Source organism: Paroedura picta, chromosome 1 (assembly GCF_049243985.1).
Source record: "Paroedura picta isolate Pp20150507F chromosome 1, Ppicta_v3.0, whole genome shotgun sequence".
In the NCBI taxonomy this organism is placed as follows: Eukaryota; Metazoa; Chordata; class Lepidosauria; order Squamata; family Gekkonidae; genus Paroedura; species Paroedura picta.
In genome coordinates, this window is record NC_135369.1 from 48,396,534 (window position 1) to 48,419,501 (window position 22,968).

At 43.7% G+C, this 22,968-nt stretch overlaps 2 protein-coding genes across 17 annotated transcripts in view; one reads left to right on the forward strand and one right to left on the reverse strand.

Moving 5' to 3' along the window:
• Nucleotides 1–10,725, reverse strand: part of CAMKMT (calmodulin-lysine N-methyltransferase) — a 347,932-nt gene extending 337,207 nt beyond the window's left edge. For 2 of the 8 annotated variants that reach the window (XM_077337432.1, XM_077337425.1), the window contains exon 1: nt 10,362–10,725. In XM_077337432.1, coding sequence (XP_077193547.1) covers nt 10,362–10,508 — 147 coding nt within the window. In that variant the 5' untranslated portion in view covers nt 10,509–10,725. Of the gene's footprint in view, nt 1–10,210; nt 10,339–10,361 lie in introns of those variants that run through there. The other 6 variants (XM_077337458.1, XM_077337406.1, XM_077337396.1 and 3 more) reach the window with 5 other exon arrangements.
• A 216-nt stretch (nt 10,726–10,941) lies between these two features.
• The window catches only part of PREPL (prolyl endopeptidase like), a 39,319-nt gene continuing 27,292 nt past the window's right edge, over nt 10,942–22,968 (forward strand). For 2 of the 9 annotated variants that reach the window (XM_077337310.1, XM_077337344.1), the window contains exons 1-4: nt 10,953–11,501; nt 13,638–14,000; nt 17,203–17,331; nt 21,584–21,653. In XM_077337310.1, coding sequence (XP_077193425.1) covers nt 13,791–14,000; nt 17,203–17,331; nt 21,584–21,653 — 409 coding nt within the window. In that variant the 5' untranslated portion in view covers nt 10,953–11,501; nt 13,638–13,790. Of the gene's footprint in view, nt 11,502–13,637; nt 14,001–17,152; nt 17,332–17,366; nt 18,811–21,583; nt 21,654–22,968 lie in introns of those variants that run through there. The other 7 variants (XM_077337372.1, XR_013230985.1, XM_077337301.1 and 4 more) reach the window with 7 other exon arrangements.

Consider the following 22,968-nt stretch of genomic DNA (forward strand, 5'->3'; position numbering starts at 1 on the left):
GCTCCAGACAAACGCTCTATCTTGATCTACCCCACAAGGCTGTTGTGTGGATGGCACCCCCCCCCGGGCCAAGCTGCTCACCTTGCCGTGAGCCCTGTGAAAGAGTCATTCGACCCCCAAAGGGGTACCGACCTCCAAGTTGAGAACCACTGTTCTAGATGATAATCTCACTGTTAGTCAAATGAGCTTCTTGCCTGGTCTACCAATGCCCAGTGATGAGCGCAGCCAGTGAGATTCCAATAGATCAAACTTTATTACAATAACGGGTCTTTGGCAGCAAAACCAAAAAATTCACGCAAGCAGCTTTAACATCACCTTTTTATATCACAGAGCAAACAGTTTTAGACATATGCAGATGTCTGCGGATGTTTGTTATGCTAGATCCTTTGCCTATATCTGCTGAAGCAGATATTTTTTTCTTGTAAGCGCATTTGTCCTATTATTCTTGTGAAACTATTTCCCTTTTCTTCAGATAGTTGTTTTGCCTAATCAGCTATGTTCTAATCTTGCCCACTTTGCCACATTCTGTTTCACACGTTTGCTGACATTTGCTTACTCAAGCAGAATACAGTAACTTACTATGTATGCATATATCTTCAGCCAAGCCCTGGCCTTTTGAAAATGGCACTAATCTTGCACATCAACACTGCTAATATTCCTTAAAAGGCAAGAACAGCTCAAACATTATTTTTACTCAATATAATATCATTCTTAGAGCTAATCAAAATCCACTTAATAAAAAAATTAAATGTCATTGATGCCTAAGCAAGCTTAACCTAAATAGGTTAAGAGGAAAAGGATAAAATAGCCACTAAATCCCCTCAGCCAACATAATTCCAAATCATGCCAGCACAGTGACATAATTATGCCATCATTAAATTTAAGTCAACATATATTGTTGTTGTTATCATGGCAAAGGGAGGCTGGAATGGGTGAAGATGTAGTGAGGGAGATGTGGAAGACCCTGCTTAGCTGCTGTCCTAGTCCACCCAGGACCTAGTCCCACAACACCCATCTACACAATGCAAGTAAAATTTCTGCCTCTGTCTAGGCAGTCCCTTGAAGATGCACCAACTTGCAGCTATGCTCCGTGTTGGGAGGTCATCTGTTCTTCACAGAAGTCTCTTGTATCCTTGAATGCTCAAGATCAAAGGCATCAGGATGCAGATAACAGTACAATTCTTCAACTAAAATGTTAATATATATAATTTTCATAGGAAGGATTGCTTCTGAGGAGAGAATACTTCTCCTTGCAACTTCAGGCTCTCCAATCCTTCTGGGGAAATTGCACCTTTTCTTTAAATAAAGGAAAGGATAAAGAATACCCCGACTCTTTCACTCCCTCTAGTGCAGGAGTCGTCAACCTCCGGGCCTCGGACCAGTACCAGGCTGGGGAGGAGGGAGGCGCTTCCCTCTCCCCCCCACAGCGCGGTGCTTGCTGCGCCGGCAGTGATCGGCCAATGAAGCAGCCGATTCGCTCAAGCAAATCGGATGCTTCATCAGCCAATTGTTCCGGTATAGCGAGCGCCGCACTACGGGGGGGGGGGAGAGAGGGAGGCGCAAATGCACAGGCGTAGTAGCTCTGCGCCTGCGTGTTTGCCGACGCCCAGGCCTCCCTCTCCCCCACCTCCCGCGGACCGGTCCCCAGCCCGGAAAAGGCTTGGGGCCACTACTCTAGTGGACTCAGCGTTACGCATACAAGGCATTAGAGTGATTTTGTGATTGACAGATAAGAAGAGGGTGCAAAGGGTACTGGAAGAATGGTTCTTCTGCTATATTGCACATTTTCATATATTACTAAAAAAGCACCAGATCCTAACTGCTGATAAACTCCACTTCAGCCACAGCCATCTCAAGTGAAATGAATTGTCCAACCTATCTAGAAGAGCTCTAAGATCAAACCAATTCCAAATAATCTAAACGAAGACAAGGAATTACAAATTATAATAGTTAATTGTACAAAAATTACATAGCATTCCATTAAAAAAATGATCCTGGAGACATTTACAAGGCTAGTTTATAAGGCCCTGATCATACTGTTCAGCTTTTCAGAAACAAAAGTAAAAAAAAAATGTGACAAATCTATTCAGGACTGGCTATGTTAATGTTTTGAAAAGGCTGAAAGACAGTAATCTCTGTTTACATGATGCCCTCTAAGTGAACTTCAAGGATCACTAACTTACCTTATACAGCCATTCTAAATTAATGTGCCCCAGGGACCAATGTAACGAGCACATGATCCAGAAAAGCAAATGAGAATGATCACCAAGGACTGAGAAAGAAAGAAAGAAAGAAAGAAAGAAAGAAAGAAAGAAAGAAAGAAAGAAAGAAAGAAAGAAAGAAAGAAAGAAAGATCCACAGAGCTGTAGCCTAAATTCTTATATAGTTCACTGTAGGAAATGCACAGTAAGCTATATTCAGCAGGAAGGGTGTCAGTTTTCATAATATTGGATGGGTAGGAGAAAAAAAGCTACTTATACACTATCATTCTCATGTCTGCAATTGACATCTGAAATAAAGCTTGAGTAAAGTATATTACCTATATATTCATTCTGCTTTGATTTCTAATTCTTTCTTTTTTTAAGTGCAATTTTTAACTCATCTTCAGAAATTCATTTGAAGTTACTGGAAATTTTCACACTAAAGATCAGCATGCTATGAAACCAAACACAAAAGTGAACCCAGGCAAACGGAATAAATGACAACCACCCACCCACCCCCAAAAATAACTTTATTAAATTCCTTCTACCTCATAAAGGCTAGTTCACATGTTTCAGCCAAGCCACAAGGGGTCCATGAGTGCCATACATCAGAAAGATGTTCTTCCACTTCTCTTGCATGCTCTCATTTCTTCCCATGCTTTGATAGGGACTTCATAATTTATCTGAACATGCTAAATCTGTAAATGGTCTTCGTGTCACAAAAAACACAACACTTACTCATACCCATTCTGCTTAAATAGCATCACCCAAAAAAGTTGTATCCTTCCTCCTCCTTTTTTCTAAGAGAAACTGATTTTGTCCTAAGTATTACATGGAAATATTATTATGTGCTCTCTCCTTCTCTGAGCAATGAAGACTTAAGCCCTTTTCAGTTATTACAATTTTTGCAGATTATCTGTGCATTAGGAGGGATTGCACTTCATGCAATCCTCTCAATATGTGCTGTCCCCCACTGCATGTGAACAGAAGAAAGAACACATTTTCCTACTTTGGTGCATGTGAATGAGTACACTAATCAATCAGAGTTTTGATTCAGGTGTATTGGAGGAGGAAAATACACACATTTCACTATTCACACAAAACGGCAACCAGGCTTAGAGATCAGGTAAAGGTAAAGGTATCCCATGTGCAATCACCGGGTCATGTCTGACCCTTGGGGTGATGCCCTCTAGCGTTTTCATGGCAGACTCAATACGGGGTGGTTTGCCAGTGCCTTCCCCAGTCATTACCGTTTACCCCCCAGCAAGCTGGGTACTCATTTTACCGATCTCGGAAGGATGGAAGGCTGAGTCAACCTTGAGCCAGCTGCTGGGATTGAACTCCCAGCCTCATGGGCAAAGCTTTCAGACAGCTGCCTTACCACTCTGCGCCACAAGAGGCTCTAGATATCAGACATCTCCCCTAACGCCCACAAAAATTATAATGGTTCAAAAAGGCTTATAGTGTGTCTGAAATTTAGTAGAACATAGTTGAATCAAACATACGTTCCTTTAGCAAACAGCTACAGGGCAATTGGGGCAGCCATTCTCCCTAAAAAGGCTGTACTATTTTAGCTAAATCCAGCTAGAAACTCTCTATCTAGCTTCTTATTAAACCTAATGTTGTATTAGATGTTTATGTTTCTAGTTTTCTCAGATTTTGAGGGAACAACCTATAAGACAGACACTGTTGACTTTGATAGGCCTGTGTCAGTTTCATCTGCTCTGTACTCCATGCTCCCTCTCCATCAACATCTGTGTTAGATCCATGGATTCAGAGATCAGGACATCGGGAGTTCATTTCAGCTCTTTATTATGATCCCGGCATCATGGTACAAGAGGCAAAAATTGACCAAAAGAACTTACTGCCAGCACATACGATAGGCCAGTTTTAGATTGAATTGACTGGATCCGACAGAGGGGTTCCAACCACGAGGTGGCCAATCGCGATCTCAGGATTACAATTCTGCCTCAGACCTCAAGTTCCGTCCTCAGCAGGACTACAGACTACAGAGGCTTCCTGGGATGCGGGTTGAACTGACAAGTTGATTGGCACTTCCTTGGCAGCCTGGTGCTTTTGAGGGGCTGGAAATAGAGGTAGCAGGTCCTCAGTCAGGACCGTTGCTGCTGGAGCCATGCTGGCTGGTTCATCAGAGCTCGCAGGTCCAGAGCTGCACCACTGTATCTGGTCTATGTGGGGGCAGAGCAAGGAGCCATCCGGCAACTGGACCTGGTAGGATATGGGTCCAGCAACTGGGTGACCACTGCTGGAATCCAGTTGAGGCCACCACCATACTTCCCGATGTAGACTGAATCATCCAGTATGAAGGAATGAGGGGTGGCCATTGTCATCTGGCTGGGCTGCCTGGAAGCTTCATGGTCTGGGTGAAGCTTGTCCACGAGAGTTGTAAGCTGCTGGTTCATGAGCAGCTTCACTGGGCTCTTCCCAGTTGTGGTCACTAGGTGATGTGCTAGCGGGTGAAGAAGTTCAAAAGCCGCTGGTGCAAGTCTCCTGGTGATATTCAGGAGACTGCATCCTTGGTAGTGCGTATCATCCGCTTAGCCTGACCATTTGTAGACAAGTGAAAGGGAGCCAAGCTGATGTGCCAAACTAGGCAGGCAACCAGGAAGTTCTTGAATTCCAGCGAAGTGAACTGAACCCTGTTGTCAGAAATACTAGTGGCTGACAACACATGAGTTGCAAAGAGCTGTTGTAGGGGGTGGATTACCACAGCAAAGGTCATGGCCAAGACCGGGATTACCTCCAACCATTTTGAGGAGTTCACGACCATCAGGAACGTGTGCCCCTGGAATGGGCCTGCAAAGTCAATGTGGAACCAAAATCAGGAATTCTTGGCTGACTCCCACGACCGCACTGGCACTTGGGGCATTTCTGGCCTGCTCTCCTGGCAGGCCTTGCATTAGTGTACCCAGGCCTCAACCTCCTTGTCAATCTCCAGCTACAACATGTTGCTCCAGGCCAAGGCTTTCATATGCACAATGCCTCGATGGACCTCATGTCCTTCCAGGACCTGCCAGTGCAGCTTAATTGGGACCACGATCCAGTGGCCTGCAGCAGGATGCCCTTGTGCACCAATAGCTCAGTCTTCCGGGTAGCATAAGGGGCAAAGTCATAGTCTAGCTTACAGCTAGGCCATTCCCTCCACACACAGTTGAGGATGCAGAAAAGGAACTGGTCCCTGGAAGAGTGCACAGTGATGTGGAGGCTAAGGCAAAGTGTCCATAAGTAAGATGCTGGGAGCAGATCTATATCAATAAATGGCTGCAGCAGGTAGTTAAGGGTGTTGGCATGGCTGATGGACAGAGCAATGGATAAGCTGAAAATTGTATTCACGGAGAAAAATGGGCCAGTGCAGCATCTGGGGTGAGAGAATCTGTGGTGTCTGGCAATTGGTGATGAAGAGGCCCACAAGCAGCTTGTGATCAGTGACAACAGTGAAGGGCCAATTGTAGACATGGAAATTTTTTACTCCAGTGACTGGTGAGTGCCTCCTTGTCAATCTGTGTATATTTGTGGTCTGACAGTGACAAGATCCAGGAGCAGAAGGTCACTGGGGCTTCATGGCTGTCCAGATGTCAGTGGCGGAGGATGGCGCCCATTTTGTGCTAGGATGAGTCACAAGCGAGAATGACGGCTTTGGCCTGATATAAATGTGCAAGGATGCTGTCCAACAAGAGGAGGCACTTGATGGCAGCAAAGATGGACTGGTGCGCCAGTCCCCAAACCGAGGGAGTTTTCTTGTCATCAAAGAATTGGCATGTGCAGCATGAGTGCTGGGCCCCACAGCTGGTGCTGGGATCCGTGGAGAATTCTGGTGTGTGACACTGTCTTGCAGCGGTAGTGAACTGGGTGTGCTTGACCTTGGTGTCCTCGTCCTTGCTGGACAGTCTCGTGTGCATTGTGGCGGGCTCTGGCCACATACAGTGTGGGTTCTGTGAGTGGCTGTCTTGGCAGCAAACAGCTTCTTCAAGCATGGTCTTGAAGGTGAGGCCCTTCCGAATGAACAGGCAATGTTCTGTGTGTTTGTCTCATAGGCCACACATCAGGCAGTCCAGTAGCATCTCTTCTAAGTTGGTGAACTGGCAGTAGCGGGACACATTATGAAGTACAGCAATGAAAGTGGCAATGGACTCTCCTTGTTGGACTCACTGGTAGAAGGTGTGGCAGCTGGCAATTTATTCCAGCTGCAGATTAACACGCTTCTGCGGGCAGCAGAGAATCTCCTTGAGGTTGGACATGTCAACATCAGTCATGGCAAGCAAGTCCTGGGCAAGGTCAAAGGTAGCTGGTCTGCAGACACTTAGGTACATGGCTCTCTGCCTCTCGCCATTGGTGACACCATTGACAATGAGATAGGATCAAATGCACTTCTCGTAGGATGCCCACCTGGCTGGGCAGCTGGGTTTAAAAACTCAATCTGGCCCATAGTGGCCATGAGTTCCATAGTGAATGAGCCTGCTCTCAGTCACGTTGGTGGGTCCCTTCCATGGTGGTCAGGCACCAAACAGGAGTGATTTCAGACGGCTTGTTCCCCCTCAGAAGGCAGGACTCCACAGCAGTTATTTCATTGATCGCTTACAAGGGCTGCACAACTAGCATCACAATCCCATCCTCGTTGCCAGTGTTAGATACTAGAACAAAATTTCAGAGGCACTAAATTGTTCACTTTTAGCTAACAACATACATGTGCATATCTTCCTCTCAATAGACAAGTCTGCACATGAGTTACTGTCATTAAAATCCAGTTGCAAACAATGAGGTAGAAATTTAGGACAAAACCACCTAGTATTAAAGACTAGTTTGAAGGTCATGACAACATAGACCTATAGTTGATTTTCTTCATTTACATCCACTTTTCTTATTGAGACTCAAGGCATATTACAAAATATTTTTAAAAGTTCAGACAACATAGAAACATACAATAAAAATTTAACACGTGTAGGACTACAGGATTAGAAAACAATGCAAACAAAAACTGTTTAAGGCATTCTGTACCATAATGCAAAAAGTAGATTACAAAGGCAGAAGACAGTGTAGTCAAAACAAGATTGTGTATACTAAGCAATGAAATAGACTACAATCCTACTCCCTGACAAAAGTGTCCTCATCTGTTCCATTATACGACAGTTCTAATTCCTTTATTAAAATGTTCTGCAAATTCTGCAAAAATTATAGAAAAAGGAGGCATGCCTAACCTGCTCAACAAGGTAGAAGCCACATCAGATAATGCATATGGAAGGGCCATTACCAGTCTTACCCATGTGCCAAACAGCTTTGCTTGGGTAGACTTTATTTTGCAGAAATATTCATTTCAGAAGTTACAGCTTTTGTTTGCTTATACAAGTTAACAAAGCTGCGGAGAACTAACAGATACCATGCTTCAAAAAAAGACAGGCTTTATCTCACATTAGCTATCAGGAAGCCTTATTAAAACTGGATCTCTGCTCCAGACAATTTAGATTTTACACATGTCTATAGCACTTGTTTCCTCTGCACCTGAGAACTATCAGCTTGATGGGTCCACTGAAAAATATTGTGTGAGTTGGTATAGAGAATATGAAAGTTCTATCTTTTATGTTAGCTCTGTGATAGCCTAATACCTTTCGGTCGGCACTTGACACTACATTTGCCAAACTCCATGTGGGGCCTTGATGCTGCTTTGGAGGCAGACAATGGCATTAACAACTCCTGAGGTCTTACCCACAAGCTTTACTCACAGATCTTCAGGAATTTCCCAACTCAGAATTGGCTTGTCATCACATGATACACATGTATTGATGAATCAGCACTTGTAGATAAGAAAAATTAAAAATCCAATTCAAACACATATGGCAAAAAAGGAATACCATTCTGTTGATGAGAGCCCTAAAATAAACATTCATTCTAGTATTCTTAAACTCTGGACTACTAACAATTCATAGCTCACTTTAATAAGATTTGCAGCTTTGGCAAAAATAATTTACTATGTAAATATCTCCTATCTATTATATTTATATACCGCCCTCCCTTTTGGGTCAGGGCAGTTTACACAAAACAAGCTAGAACATAGGGTACATAGAACATGGGTACATAGGAGTAGGTACAATATAATTCAGCAACAACGTTGATTAGGACAACAGTGGCTTCCAAACTTTCCAAAAATAGATAGTAACAATTAACCTGTTAACTAAGACTCCCAAATGTTTGTCAGTTCAGTTTCTGAGGAGGCCCAGTGAATGTTGTTGGAACAGCAAACCTCAACCAAATGCCTGGAGGAAGAACTTTATTTTGCAGGCCCTGGGGAACTGTGCTAGCTCCAGCCCGCCAGCAGGGCCCTGTATATATAAAGTTTATATTTTGCTCTTCCCTGAGGACTCAGGGCAACTTTCATTTCATGACACACATTGTCTTCAATATGATAACTCCAAAGGAATAGCTATTTAATTGCTTGCAACAAAAATAAGCAGGTATCTTGTAGCACCATAAACACTACCAAATGTTACACCTGCATCAGGTTTGTAGACTAGAGTCCACTTCCTCTGATATAATGAGTGAATATTTACTAGGTAAATATTTTTGTGGAGGAGATAAGGAAAAATGTTGGAATTGTCCTGACTTGGATAGCCCAGACTAGGGGTGTGCAATTTGGCTTGGTTTGGCTACCTCGGCGATCACCAAAGCCCGAGGCAACCAACACCATGGTGCAGAGAGGAGGGATGGCGGTGGCGCACCAGATAGTGGCCGCACCGCTGCCGCCTCTCCTTTCCACGCTGCTGGCCTCTTACATGCCACTTCGGGCTTCGGTGATCGCCAAGGCAGCCGAACTGAGCCGAAGCGCACAACCTTAGCTCAGACTAGTTCAATCTCATAAACTCTCAGAAGCTAAGCAGGGATGTGAGACCAAGGAATACCAGGATCACTACACAGAGACATGTATCTTGGCTTGAAAATCCTACAGTCACCGTAAGTCAGCTGTGACTTGATGACAAACTACAAGGGAGAGGGATATTAGAATGAAGTGTTTTTTATCAAATTTTATTATCAACACTGTGAGTGATTCTCACACACTAGGACAACAGCACAAGCAACTGCATGCTGATCATATAACAGCAATATCATATTGGAATAGCTGTGTTCCAATTGATGTACATTTCTGTGTCACAGTGCAAACTTAAATGGACTCCGGGGAAACGTAGAGGACAGGAAGGCCTGAAGGATCATTGTCCATGGGGTCGCGATGGGTCGGACACGACTTCGCACCTAACAACAACAACAATCTGTGTCACAGAGCACCTGGACTTCTTTTCCCTTTCACCCACTCATTCAGCGCAGCAACAGCAAAGTAGGGAAAGACTTCATTTTCTGTTCAGAAGCCTACCCAGCACCCACTTGCAACACAAAAGAAGGTGGTAACCCACCCAAAAACAAGCTATACAGAGCTATGATCCACAACACCAAGAACTGTTATTCTAGCTGATGAAGCTGCACTGCCCTTAAGTTCAACTCCTTCAACCTAAATTTAGGGATGCTAGTCTTCAGGTGAGTAGGTGCAAACTTAAATGGACTCCGGGGAATGGTAGAGGACAGGAAGGCCTGGAGGATCATTGTCCATGGGGTCGCGATGGGTCAGACACGACTTCGCACATAACAACAATAACAACAAAGTCTTCAGGTGGGTCCCAGGAATCCCCTGGCTTTATAGCTCATCTTCACACCACAGAGATCAGTTTCCCTGGAGAACAAGATTGCTTTGGATGATGAACTCTGTGGCCTTGTACCCCACAGATGCCCCTGTCCTCCCAAAGCTACATCTGGAAAGCTTCTGGAGTTTCCCAGCTTGGATCTGGCAATGCTGCTCTCCCATCCCCAGCGGCTGGAAACCCTACCTAAACTCTTGAACCTTTGGTTGGGCTGACAACTCCACCTAAACCTTTGGGCAACTCATGCTCTATCAACTTCCCTTGTCAATGACTTGCAGGTATCTACTCACACAGACGTCCATTACTTACCTTCCAAAGATATTGCGGAAGTAAATGAAACTATTACAGCAAAGCGTTTGACCCACCGAGAAAGTGCTAGAGAACTTATGCATGACGCTAAGGAAGTTCCTTGAAGGAAAACGTACTGGAGGGAAGCAAAACGTTATGGCGGTTGTTATACCTGCCTGAGCAGCTTCCAGCGGGCTTTAGCGACTGCCTGCTTGCTTGTTTTCCAGGCTTTCTCAGCGTCTCCGTCTTCTCTCCCTCCCTGACACCTGTCAGCTTCAGGAGGAGGAGGAGGAGAAATGCTGGAGGTTGCCTCAGTCATATTCTCAATTCTTCCCCAGGTTTAGGCTACGGATAGCATTCCCCGTCCCCCGCCCCGGGGGGAAAAATCCAAACCCTGAGGAGGAAGGAAGGAAGGAAGGAGGAGCGGGGAAGTCAACCCAGACTCCCCGTGGGAGACCCACTGCTTGCAGTTCCCCAGGCACGTGGGGCACTCGCAGAGCTGCAAAGCTTTTGCCCCCGTCCTTCTGAGGAATAGCTCATCGAACCGCCCATTTTTGTAAGCAGAGCTAGAGAGCCGACGGGAGCCATCTTTGAGAAGGGCGAAAAAATATACAGAACATTTGCAGCGGAGTGCGGAGGAGAACGTGACGGGGCGAGTGGATGAATGACCAAATTCTTGCACTTTGTAAAGTCGCTTTCTTTTCGATACAGTAAGAAACTTTCGGGGCTGCCATCTTTTTTTTTCCTTCATAGAACTCCTGTGCCGTCCGACCTGCAGACTTTGACTGTATAAAAAGTTTTCTTTCCCAAACACTTCGCCTCTGTAATAGAGAGGGAAAAGTTCACTCGTTGCATAGAGACAAGTCTAAGAGAAACTGTTCATAATTGTATATAAACCTCGACAGTGCCGTTCCTGTAACTATATAGTTAGTTTACTTCACTGCATAATTATGTTGCATATTTCAGTTCCCAAATCCAAAATGGGGACGGGACGATTCAAACGTGTCGCCATTTTATGTTTGGGCGGACAAAAGATTCAGAGGGTTAAGGGGAGCGGTCGCCATGGTTAATAAGGGCAAAATACTGACTGAGGAAGACTACTTTTGTCTGCCATCTTCATTGTGGGCAAAGGTATCCCACATATCTCGTGAGGGCAACTCAAGGAGTCAGGCGCATTTCTATGATGTCATTATAGTCTGCGAGTCACGCTGCTGCTTTTCGAGAATCAACTGATACAAAACGGCGGTATTTCCAGGGATTGATTTCTGGAAAGTGAAATTCCAGCGTGTCGGGAGACAAAAAAGTAAAAGAGGTATTTTAATTTTCTGGAGCAATTATTTTATTAATAAAATGCAAATATTAAGACTGGCTGTTGCTTCTGTACTGAACAAAATTTAGAGCGTGGGTGCTGCCAAAATCCGGGTCTGGCCAAACTCTCTGAAATTTGGTATAAGTAGGAATGGACTTGCTAAAAATTAGATCAGCGTTGCAAAGATGTATGAAACAGCTACAGATAGGGTTGTAATATCGAGCACATTTACTAGGAAACAGGTTCTATATTAACCGTGTGAAACTTTGCCGTGAGCATACCTAGGGTTGCCAGAACTGATGGCAACATGCAGAACGCTAGCTTGGCCTAAAGATCATGACTTATTGATGGTTCTGTGTCCCCCATAATACAGCGTGAGCAGTTGTTCAACGGTTGTGTCACTGTATCAAGTAATGTATTTGTTTGAAGTTTGCAATGCTCAGTGTGTTGGGTTTGTTTCCTTCAGCTTCTTGCTTCTTGCATGTGTTGATTTACATCCTATAAGAAATGATAATATCTTCTCTCTCCTACCTGTGGGTGATATATGCCCTGTGTAGTGTTGAGATTAATGCTCTAGTATTCTACTTACAAATCATCCCTGGAATTTCCTGATCTTGTGTATAAACACAGAAAAGACCACACCTGTAGAAGTACCAGTTCCTTTTTATATGCTGATGAAGAATATGTGCCGGGTGTATTTCCACAAAGACTTTGAACCCTATGCCTTGGCAAAGCAGTTTAGTGTTGTTTTGCTTTGCACAGCAACAATACAGTCCCTCAAACACTTGTTACTTTTGGTCTGTTTATAGAAAGATGTGCTAAAGTCAGGATGTTGCTGAAGGCTTTCACAGCTGGAGTCAATTGGCTGTTCTGTGTTTTCCAGGCTGTGTGAATGTGGTCTGGTAATTTTAGTAAAGGACACTTTATCAGTAACTATGGCTAGCATCTTCAGAGATGGGAATCTCTAAATGCCAAACTCTGGAGTGTGTAAACCATTGCTGGGCATTTTATTTATTTCATTTGTTTCTCGCAGGGATATAACATATCATATTCCTATCTTATTTGGGGTCTCCCAGGGGTCGGCCTGAAACTAGGAAGCTCTTTTCCTGTAATTGGGTAAAATTCATTAACATGTTCATTTGGAAGTATTTTTCCTATGTCTGGGTGGAGTTCATTAGAAAGAATGAAATATTGCCTGTCATCTGTTATAAGGTGTGTTTATTGATTTTTGATTTGATTTTGATTATTGATTTTTCAGAATATCTTCTTTTTTATTGAAACTGCATAATTTAATTGGTTTAAACAAATCTGCCTATAGAATCCTATTGGAAGACACAGAAATACTGGATAACACCAAGACTTGAACAGATTTAAAGTCAAGTGGCACTTTTAAGACCAACGAAGTTTTAATCAACGTAAATAAAACTTTGTTGGTCTTAAAGGTGCCACAGGTCTCTAAATTTGTTTTGCTACTTCAGACCACATGGCTACCCACTTGAATCTACCACCAAGAGGTATTATGTTAGACTACACAGGGAAGCCATTGAAATTAATTAATACCAGTACAATTTCAACAAAAAAGAAGAGATTCTGAAATTCAATAAACCCTGGCTACAAGCCCTAAAAACACCAGAATAAAACAACATGGGACTCTAAAAACACATTGCAATGGTTCATTGGATAAGATAGGCAGGACCTTGACTAATTAACTGTCTAATGAACTCCACTCTGACACAGGAAAAATGTCAGATTTTCATGACTTTAGAACATCTCCTAATGGATTGAAGTTGATGCAGACAGGGCCCTTACATGGTCCTGTGGATCTTTCAACCTTGAATGGGTCTATGTAATTTCCACTGCCCTCTTGTATTGTATTAACAGATTTAATGAAAAAGGGGATGGCCAGGAGTTATTATACTGTTTTCAGATGTTTTCAGATACTTATTCTGTGGAATAACTAAAATCCATTATCAGTTATAAGATGTCTTTTTAATAGGGTGATATTGGCATTATGCATTCTTAGAAAAACTGTTTACATTTTTAATATAAATTTTGTTTTATAAGGAATAAGGAGCTCAGTCTTCAGATTGCTTTTAGTTTCTTTGTGATTTTAATTAGAGTTTCTTTTTTCTTTTCTAGTTTTTACTGTGAATCATGGGACACTGAAGACGGTTCACCTTTGGGAATGCTTTGTAATATTAGTTCATATTATGCAATGATGCCAGGTTTAATCTCTCCTATTACGGATTTATAGAAGAATGATGAATTGGCATACTGAATAATTTTAGCATCATGCATTTAGGCACAAAATATTTTCTTCAAATTCTGAAAGACACTGTTGAACACTGTGTAAACTATTCCAAATTTTCACCTACTTTAACCATAAGACCTTATAGTAGAACAAAACCACAAATATTTATCCTCACAAAGAACTTTAGAAATGCCTGCATGCCTCCAAGTTCCCATGGGGGAGTTCAGCAATGGAGGCTCTTTTCTTGCAAGGTACAAAGTTTGACTTTACATAATATAAAGGACCATCTTCTTTCAAGTAAATCATGAGCCACTAAAGGGTTAGTGGCTGAATAAGGTTAAAATAAATTCCATTCTCTTTGATGGTTCATGGTCAGCATCTAATAATTTCGGGTTCAATTGTATTATTTATGTATTATCTTCTTCTAGAGCCTTAGGGTCCCTCTAGCGGTGCAGCACCCTCTATTGGCTCTACTGCCCCTTCGGTTGGCTTCCTGGCCCTCCAGCTCTTCCTCACCCTCCTCTGCTGTTCTCCTCCCACCATTCTCCTTCTCCACTTTTCACTGTTATCCTCCTCCTCCTCCTCCTCCTCACTGTCCTCCATCTGATCATCCTCTCTCCATCCCTTTCCTTCTTTATCCTCCTCTGTCATCAGTCATCCACTCTCCTCCTTGCATCCGAACCCTATCCTTCTTTTATACCTAGCTGCCTCCTGTGCTTCCACCCTTGTATTCCCAAGGTCTTAAAGAGGGTGTCTGTGACTGTTGGCTAGATGCCAAGCGGTCCAGACTTGGCTGCCAGCCACACATCTATGGCCTTGGTCTCCCTGCCTGTGCAGTTGTTGAGGCAGGAGATGGACACGGGAGCTTGGGGTCCATTTGTTGGCAACAGGGGTCTGTTGTCCTCATCAGCTCCATTGAGGGGTTCTGTCTTTTAGGGGCTTCTCACCCGCCCTTCATCAGGCAAACATGTCTTGTGGGAACTCCCTCTCTCACTCCAGCTCCCTTGGCCTTTTCATCAGTGAGGACTGCTGGCATGCGTCTCCGCAGCCTGATTCTCTGGGGCTTGGGGATGTCTCCTGGCTGGCATCCCCTTTGAGCCATTGGCAGTGGCTCTCCAGGATTCCTTGCCTGACCAAGATGAGTTGGAGTGCTTCTGTACCCATGTATCAGGTCAGGTGGGGCAGTTGGGTCTCCCGTATCAGGCAGGCTAAGTCCGGGGTACCTGGGGTACCCGGACTACATCTTTATCTTAATCTTCTTCCAAGAAACTACAGATTTCTTACCACTGCCACCCATTTTATTGTTCTATCTATTGTTTTAAAACCTGACCACTAGGAATCTAATAACCAGGATAAAGTTTGCACCACAGTAAACTTGTTAAGTTTTCATGTGCAGCAAGACGCTTACAGTTCAAACTTAAATAGAGTTTACACCCTTTGAAAGTCACATCCATTAAAAAATCAATGGGGTTGGAAGGATGTAACTGCTTAGTGTGGTTGTTTAACTGAGATAGCCGTAGTTCTACACTAAAAGGTCTCCTGATTCTGTAAGTATGAAATCTGAATAGTACAGTCTAAATAAAAGATGCAAACTGGGTTTTTTCTTCTAAAGTTCTTGATTTTTTGTAATAATTTTAATTACAAAATGTGTGTTTGGGGAGAATTAGAAATACTGTAAGCTGGGGAGAAACTCTTCCAAATGCTGTATTGATCAGTACTATTAGAATGCTGAATAACAGTTAAAGGAGGGAGGAGACAAAGAGTGACGAGGACACTGTTCAAGAAATATTCTGCAAAAATATCAGCAAGATTTTCCATCATATGATTGTTTGGAAGTTCATATTTTTACCACTCATTCTTTAACAAACCACAGCATCACTTACAGGAGACTCCTTTTTATTTGTCCATCCACCTTAGTTTTACCACTGCTAACGAATTAGGTGCTCTCAGGCAAATCACAGGGCCTCATGTGACAGTGAAAACACTGTTCTACTAAGTGGGCATTAAATAGGTCAGATGCAGTGCTTTCCCTCATGCACATTAATTAAACAGGTGTCTTTACTCCTTATTATGTTTTATGTGTGCAGGTTGTTAGACCTGGGTAGATAATGGAAAGCTTGCATTATCCTTCATATTTGAACATTAGATCCATTGGTGCTCTAATATCATGACTGCGTATGCATGCTTGCTGGCAAACTGAAAACTGATGACATCATGCATTTATAGGCCTGCAGGCACGATGCCAATTTGGTCTCATGATCATCATTCATTAATAGCTTTGTGCCACACACAATGCAACATAGTCAGTACTATTAAAAGGCTGTGAGAGTGTTAACAAGCACTGCATTCGCTTGAGGGGTTACTGCTTTCCAAGTTTTACCCAGCACACAATTATTCCACATTCTTATGCTCCCTGTGGCTGAAACGGCGGCATGGAGAACGCAGAGGAGGAAGAAGCAAAGCAAACCGCTTACACACGGGACGGAACGCAATGGCGGCAAAACCCAGAGTATCCGATTATGCACGCAGCTACTCTGGAGCTGCTTCTGGTTGCGCCCTGGTCCCGGGAAGCTCCACGTTCTTCCGCATCTCGCTAACGCGGCTTTTTCAGCAGAATGCGTTGACTCTGCGCCCAGTTGCCGCCTGCAGCATGCATAATTGGTGATTTTAGCCGCTGCCATTCCACCCCAAATGCAGACCTTCCACTCTGTGCATAATGGGCCTATGTGTGTTAATTTATTTCCTAGAAAACCATCTCTGAATCATTGCAGCAATTCCTTTATCTTCTTTACAAATGTAGAGAAGACTGCGAATAATGATAAATGTCATTTCATATTTTTATGAGAAATCAGTTTCCTTGTACAGTTAAGTAAGGAGCATTAAAAACTTCATTAAAAAGTAAAGGTATCCCCTGTGCAAGCACCAAGTCATGTCTGACCCTTGGGGTGATGCCCTCTAGCGTTTTCATGGCAGACTCAATACAGGGTAGCCTTGCCAGTGCCTTCCCCAGTCATTACCGATTTACCCCCCAGCAAGCTGGATACTCATTTTACCGACCTCGGGAGGATGGAAGGCTGAGTCAACCTTGAGCCGGCTGCTGGGATTGAACTCCCAACCTCATGGACAGACAGCTTCAGACAGCATTTCTGCCGCTTACCACTCTGTGCCACAAGAGGCTCTTAAGAACTTCATACCTGTGACTTTTTTTACTTTGCTTTTCTAAGATTTAGTATGCAATATCTTCCCAGTCAGATTGTTGAAAGGCCAAATTTGATTCCATCATCCTAGTAATCAGTTGGATGAAATCTTGTTATATGGCCGTTTCTGAGGCTCTTTATTAAGAACCCCAAATCCATTGTAGTGCTAAACAGCCAAATTTGATTAGTATAGCTTTGCATTGCAGGGCAAGGACAGTTTCTCCAGCACTCGCTTCTTTTGACTCATTTATACCAGGATCTGCTAAAGTCAGAGCAGGAACACTGGAGTGCTTTTCAATCAAATTACACAGAAAAAACTGAGAGATTGAAGCAAAGACTGGAAACTCATTATGAGAAGTATTCACCTAATCTGAGCAGCTTGATGGTAAGTAAGAAAATGCAGAAAGTAATTAAAAATGCAGTGGACCTATAAAAACCACTATATAGCTTATCAGCTTGATCCTGCAAATGTTCTGAAGAATTCTTAATTAGTGATGGGGTGAAATATGCTTTCTTGTTACTTGGGCTAAGAATTCATATATAACAGTCTAAAAATGACCTGAGCGTGTGTTAAAGGCCATTTAATGTACAGAATGCTTCAGACAACCCTATAATTCTTGTCAGTCTTCTGCACTGACACATTTTGAAGATTTCTAAATATATATGACTTGACCTTCATTTTTCTAATATTAAGTGTTGTTGGTTTAAATTAGATTTGCTTTAGGGGGTTTATATTGTAGTTTGATGTGCTAATTTCAGTAGTATAGCTGTGTTTCACTGTTGTAACAAAAAACAGAGGGAGTCATGTTACACTTTAAATACTACTAGAGCTGCTGAAGCTTAGATCTCGCTTCATCAAATGCATGAAACTTCAGTCAGCAGAATTATATGTACAGTGGGATGTCAGGGTAGAGTTGTGAACAGTGAGCTAAAAAATCCATGAAATGCAAAAAGTATTGTTTGTCACACCTCCATGCAAAATTCAAACAAATACAAGATAAGTGCAACAGCTGTAATTGATGATAGTAGAGATTACTTGGTTATGCAAAACAATTTAGTATCTATAAAGTAAAAAAGGAATCAGATCTCAACTGGAGAATTCCCAGAAGTGCTGAAAGTGGCAGTTGTATAGCCACTGCTAAAGAAACCATCTAGGGACCTGCAGGAACTCGCCATCTACCACCCACTCGCCATCTAGCATTTCTAGGGAAGGTGGTGGGAAGGGCTGCCTGAGACCAACTATCAACATTCCTGAATGAAGCTTTGGGCCTGGACCCTGTCCAGTCGGGCTTCTGGCCTGGCCGTGGGGTTGAAACAGCCCAAGTTACCCTGATGGACAACCTCCGCTGCCAGCTGTACCAAGCAGATCAGCACTGCTTGTATTACTTGACCACACAGCAGCATTTAACACAGTCGACCACAAGCTGCTAGCTCGCCACCTTGCTAATGCTGGAATGTGTGGGACAGCCCTTCAATGGCTGATCTCCTTTCTTTAGAGCCATGGACGGAGCAATCGAGGAGAACCAATCTCATCGCTGCCAACTCTCATGCGAAGTGCCACAGGGAGCAGTTTTGTTCAGTATCTTTATGCTCCCTCGTGCCCAGCTGGTACGGAGGTTTGGACTGGGATGTCATCAATATGCCAGTGACACCCAGCTCTTCCCCCTGATGGATGGTTCACCCCCAGACTCATTAGCCAGTTGTCTGGAAGCAATGATGGGATGGCTCAATCTTTCAAAGACTGAGGAAGGGTCCCAGTGAGGAAGCGTGATTACCCTGCCTGGATGGAGTGCAACTATCAGTGGAACACTCGGCCAGGAACTTGGATTTGACCTTTGACACCTCTTTCTCCATGGAAGAACAGGTATAAGAGGAGCATGGCAGACATTCTTCCACCTTTGCCAAACTAAGCAACTAGCACCCTACCTGGCCCCATAACACCTAGCCAAATGGTCACCTCTAGAATAGATTTCTGCAGCTTACTGTATGTAGGCCTACCCTTATCCCTGCTTCAGAAAATCCAGCTGGTACAGAATGCAGCAGCCAGGATCCTCACAGGAACACCCTGGAGGGCACACATTTAGACCATGCCCCAACAGTTGCACTGGCTACCAGCTGAATTCTACATCAGGCTTCAGGTCTTAGTAATCACCTTCAAGACCATACATGTTCTGGACCCTGTGTATTTGAGGGACCACGTCTCTACTTACACCCCCCAAAGAGCACTACAGTCCATGAATGCCAACAAGTTGGTGATCCTTGTCCCCAAGAAGGCACATCTGGCCTTAACCAGAGACAGGGCTTTCTCTGTCCTGGTCCCCACTTGGTGAAATGAGCTCCCAGAAGAGATCAGGGCCCTGTTACAACTGAACAGTTCTGCAGGGCTTGCAAAAATGGAGTTCCTCCACCAAGCTTTCAGTTGAGGCCAGTGAAGCAACACCACCAGCTAGGGCTCCCAGAAATCCCCTTGCTACCACCAGTTACTGCCAACAGATATAGCACAAGGTGACTCCTGATGGGCCACCCATTAATCAAGGTTACACCCACAGTTTAGAAGTTAAAGTTGGACGTTATACAGCTTTTACTGTTATAATGTTGTTTTGTTCATACTGTTAAGTTCTTAATTGTTGATATAGTCCCTGACAGTTTATGCACTGGAGGTTTCATGCTAGGCTGCAACCTGGAGTTTTAGTCGTGGCAGTTTGCCTCACCTCTTCCTGCACCCACACGGGGGAGCATTTGGCCCGGTGTGCCTCATCCGCCCCCGATTTGTGCTCCTGCACAGGAGCTGGAGCAGTGAAGTTCCCAGTGCATAAATGGTCTCTGTATTGTATCAACATCACAGTGGAATGTGAGCAATGAACTCTTATTGTAAACCACCCTGAGCTGCAAGGGAAGACAGTATAGAAATGTCACAAAATAAAAATAAATCTGTCACATTCTTGGTTATTACAATTAAACCTAGTGATAAATTCTAATTTGGCAGTTTTTCCTTTGGTGCGTTTCTTTCATGTTTGTTGAAAAAATGGTAACTTTCAGGTCACCAATGTCCTAGAAGATGGAAATATTTTATTATGAGTTTCTGAATGCTCTCATTTTCTGTGTCAGATGAGGGTCAGTTTTTTCTTTCATGCATGCTACACTGAATCAGTTTATTTTTCAGGTGCCACAAGGCTTCTGTTGTATATTGCACATGGTGTGAATGTCTGCCCTTCTTTCTCTGATCATACGTATTAGTTCACCAGAAAGAGTTAGCCATGGTTTTGCCAAATATGAGCATTCCCCACTCACTTAGAGGGCACCTAGGAGCATCTTAGTCACATTAGCTGCTTACCTAGGGCATTCCTCCCATGAGCAAGCTGCTATTTCATCTGTTCTTTTACATTCTATTCATTGTGCTTTCATCTCATAGTTCACAGCCCATATGTTCAAACATTCTTTTTCTGCATTTTTGCTGATTTGGTGACCTATGTTTCTGTCTCTTTGGTTTTTTTAAGTATGTGATTGTACTTTTATATCCAGTTTTTCTTGTTTTTTTATGCCCCTTTATGTTTTAAATCAGCGTTCCCCAACCTTGTCCAGGTTGAGGACCACTTCCGGGGATGCCAGCAGGCGCGAACACGCATGTGTGGCAGCTCCACGTCAACACGCATGCGCGGAGCTGCCGTGCATGCGTGTTTGTGTCTGCCGGGGGTGCAAGCGCATGTGTGGCAACTCTGCACATGCGCATTTGTGTCCACCTGCATGCCAGCGGCTGCGGCTGCCTCTCCCCCCTGCCACAGCGAGAAGCTAGCTGGGCCGCGAGCAAAGCGGCCCGGCTAGCTTTGCTCGAGGCCTGACGAGCTTCTTGCTGCGAGAGGGGAAGAAGCAGACGTGGCCGATGCAGCCCGGTACCTATGCCTTTGCAGCCCGGCACCAGACCGCAGACCAGGAGTTGGGGACCACTGTTTTAAATGGCCTCTAGTGCAGTGGTCACCGGGAACTGGTCAACGCTTGACAATTTTACAGAGGCCCGGGGCAGGGCAGTCTTTTGCCAGGGGATGTCACTACCGCCGCCTGAGCCCCTGCTCCGCTTGCTTTCCCGCTGGCGCCCCTGACTTCCTGCCCCCCACTGGGGGCCGCTGCCAGCAGCTGCTGCGCAGTGCCATGCTGAGGGGGAGCCCCAGCCATTGCGGCCGCCGGAGAGCACCAAAGGTGAGCCAGCCGGCAGAGTGGCAGGGCAGCCCCCAAGGAGGAGCTGCAGCCCAGTAATGACTGATCCACGGACCGGTACCGGTCCCCGGACCAGGGGTTGGGGACCACTGCTCTAGTGTGTTATAATGAGATCCTAGACCTTATTTGTTCATCTTTGTGGCAAACAGTATTCTAAGTAACTCTGCCTAGGATTGTAATCAGAAATCATGTTTGTCAAAATATCTGTAACCAAGATTCTTTACGATTTGAACTTTAGAACCTCATAATGCTTACCATTATTATATGAATAGGCCTCACTAGCATGCTTTCACCCATGCTGTTTTAAATTTTCTGAGTTTGCACACATTACATACATCACAGAACAGCACAGTTTGTTGAACGAACTTGTGGGAAATCTTTGGATGCGTATTTTGTATTGAATGCATGTGTTCTCATTTTAACAGATTAGTTTTGGAGAGTATATTTACTTTGAAGAAAATGGCTGTATATGTCGTTCAAGGCTGGAAGAAGCAGGTAGGAAATCACAGTATAGAAGGCAGGAATCCCAAAACTCCCCCAGATACTTAGTTTTACATATTCATGATTTAATTTGATAGGGACTGTGAGGGTTCCTCACAAACCTCTCATTGGTGAACTCTAATTTTTAATTAATAAGGATAATATTTTCAGCATTCTGTTCTGTTTTTGGTATAGCAAAGACTTTCTAATACTGAGGGGGTAAATTTAGATCTTGATTTGGGCTGCTCAGGTCTTTTCAGTGGGGCTTACTCCCAGGAAAGTGTTTCTTTAGGATTGCACTGTATAGCACATGAGCATTTTATTGTTCTTTATCCTGTCTTTATGTCTGTCCACATGACTTAATACCCAATCCTTATTTTCAGAAGGATCCTCAACAGTATATCCCCAGTTCACAAGTGTAACATACTTACAATGCCATCCTATGCAGAGATACACCATTCTAAATCTGCTGATTTCAGTGGGCTAATTCTGGTGAAGGGATCACAGTCCATTTAAGCTACAGACAATGCTCTTCAGGAAAAAGTGATAATACCTAGACTGTATGTAGCTCAAAGTGCTTCATATTTGCATAATAATGCTTACCAAATTAGCACACAGGTTGCATTTTAACCTTTTGTGAAATCTCATATTTAGCCAGAGCAAATTGCATTATATGACAGCAACACTGGCTGGGATGACAGTTTTGGCTAAAGTTACTCATGACTAATAGTGAAGAAGGTTTTTTTCTGGTAATATGCCCCATTGAATAGACCTGACTAAAGCTGCTTAAGATTGCTGTCTGTCCTACCTAAAGCTATGGAACTTAAAGTAGTCAAAACTGAAGTTGCCAGCATGACAAAACTAGACTCACCAGTAGAGTGGGGACCCTTGCTAGTGGTGTAGCAACATTGCTAGTGAGATGGTGACACCACTTCTGGTCACACCAGAAGTGATATTTCATGTCACCAGCAACACTGATCAGCCCCCATCCACACATTTTTCTTCTGCTGGCCAGCTGAGCAGGAACAGCCAGCAGGGGGCAGAGAGCCTCCCATTGAAGAGGGAGACCAACACTCCTAGACAAAATTAACTTGTGCCTTTGGGTTCAAATTTGTTTATTTACAGTCATTAAGACCAGCATCAGAAGCAGCATCAAATAAATAAAAACACTGTGCATCACAATACAAAGTATATAATATATATGTACAGTTCGGAGATCAATAAAAAAAATACTAATTAAAAGGCCGTGTTTTTTTTAATTGAAGAAAAATGTTTTAAAGTTTTTAAGAAAAAAATAAGATTTGGCGTGATCCAAAAATACAACTAGTCT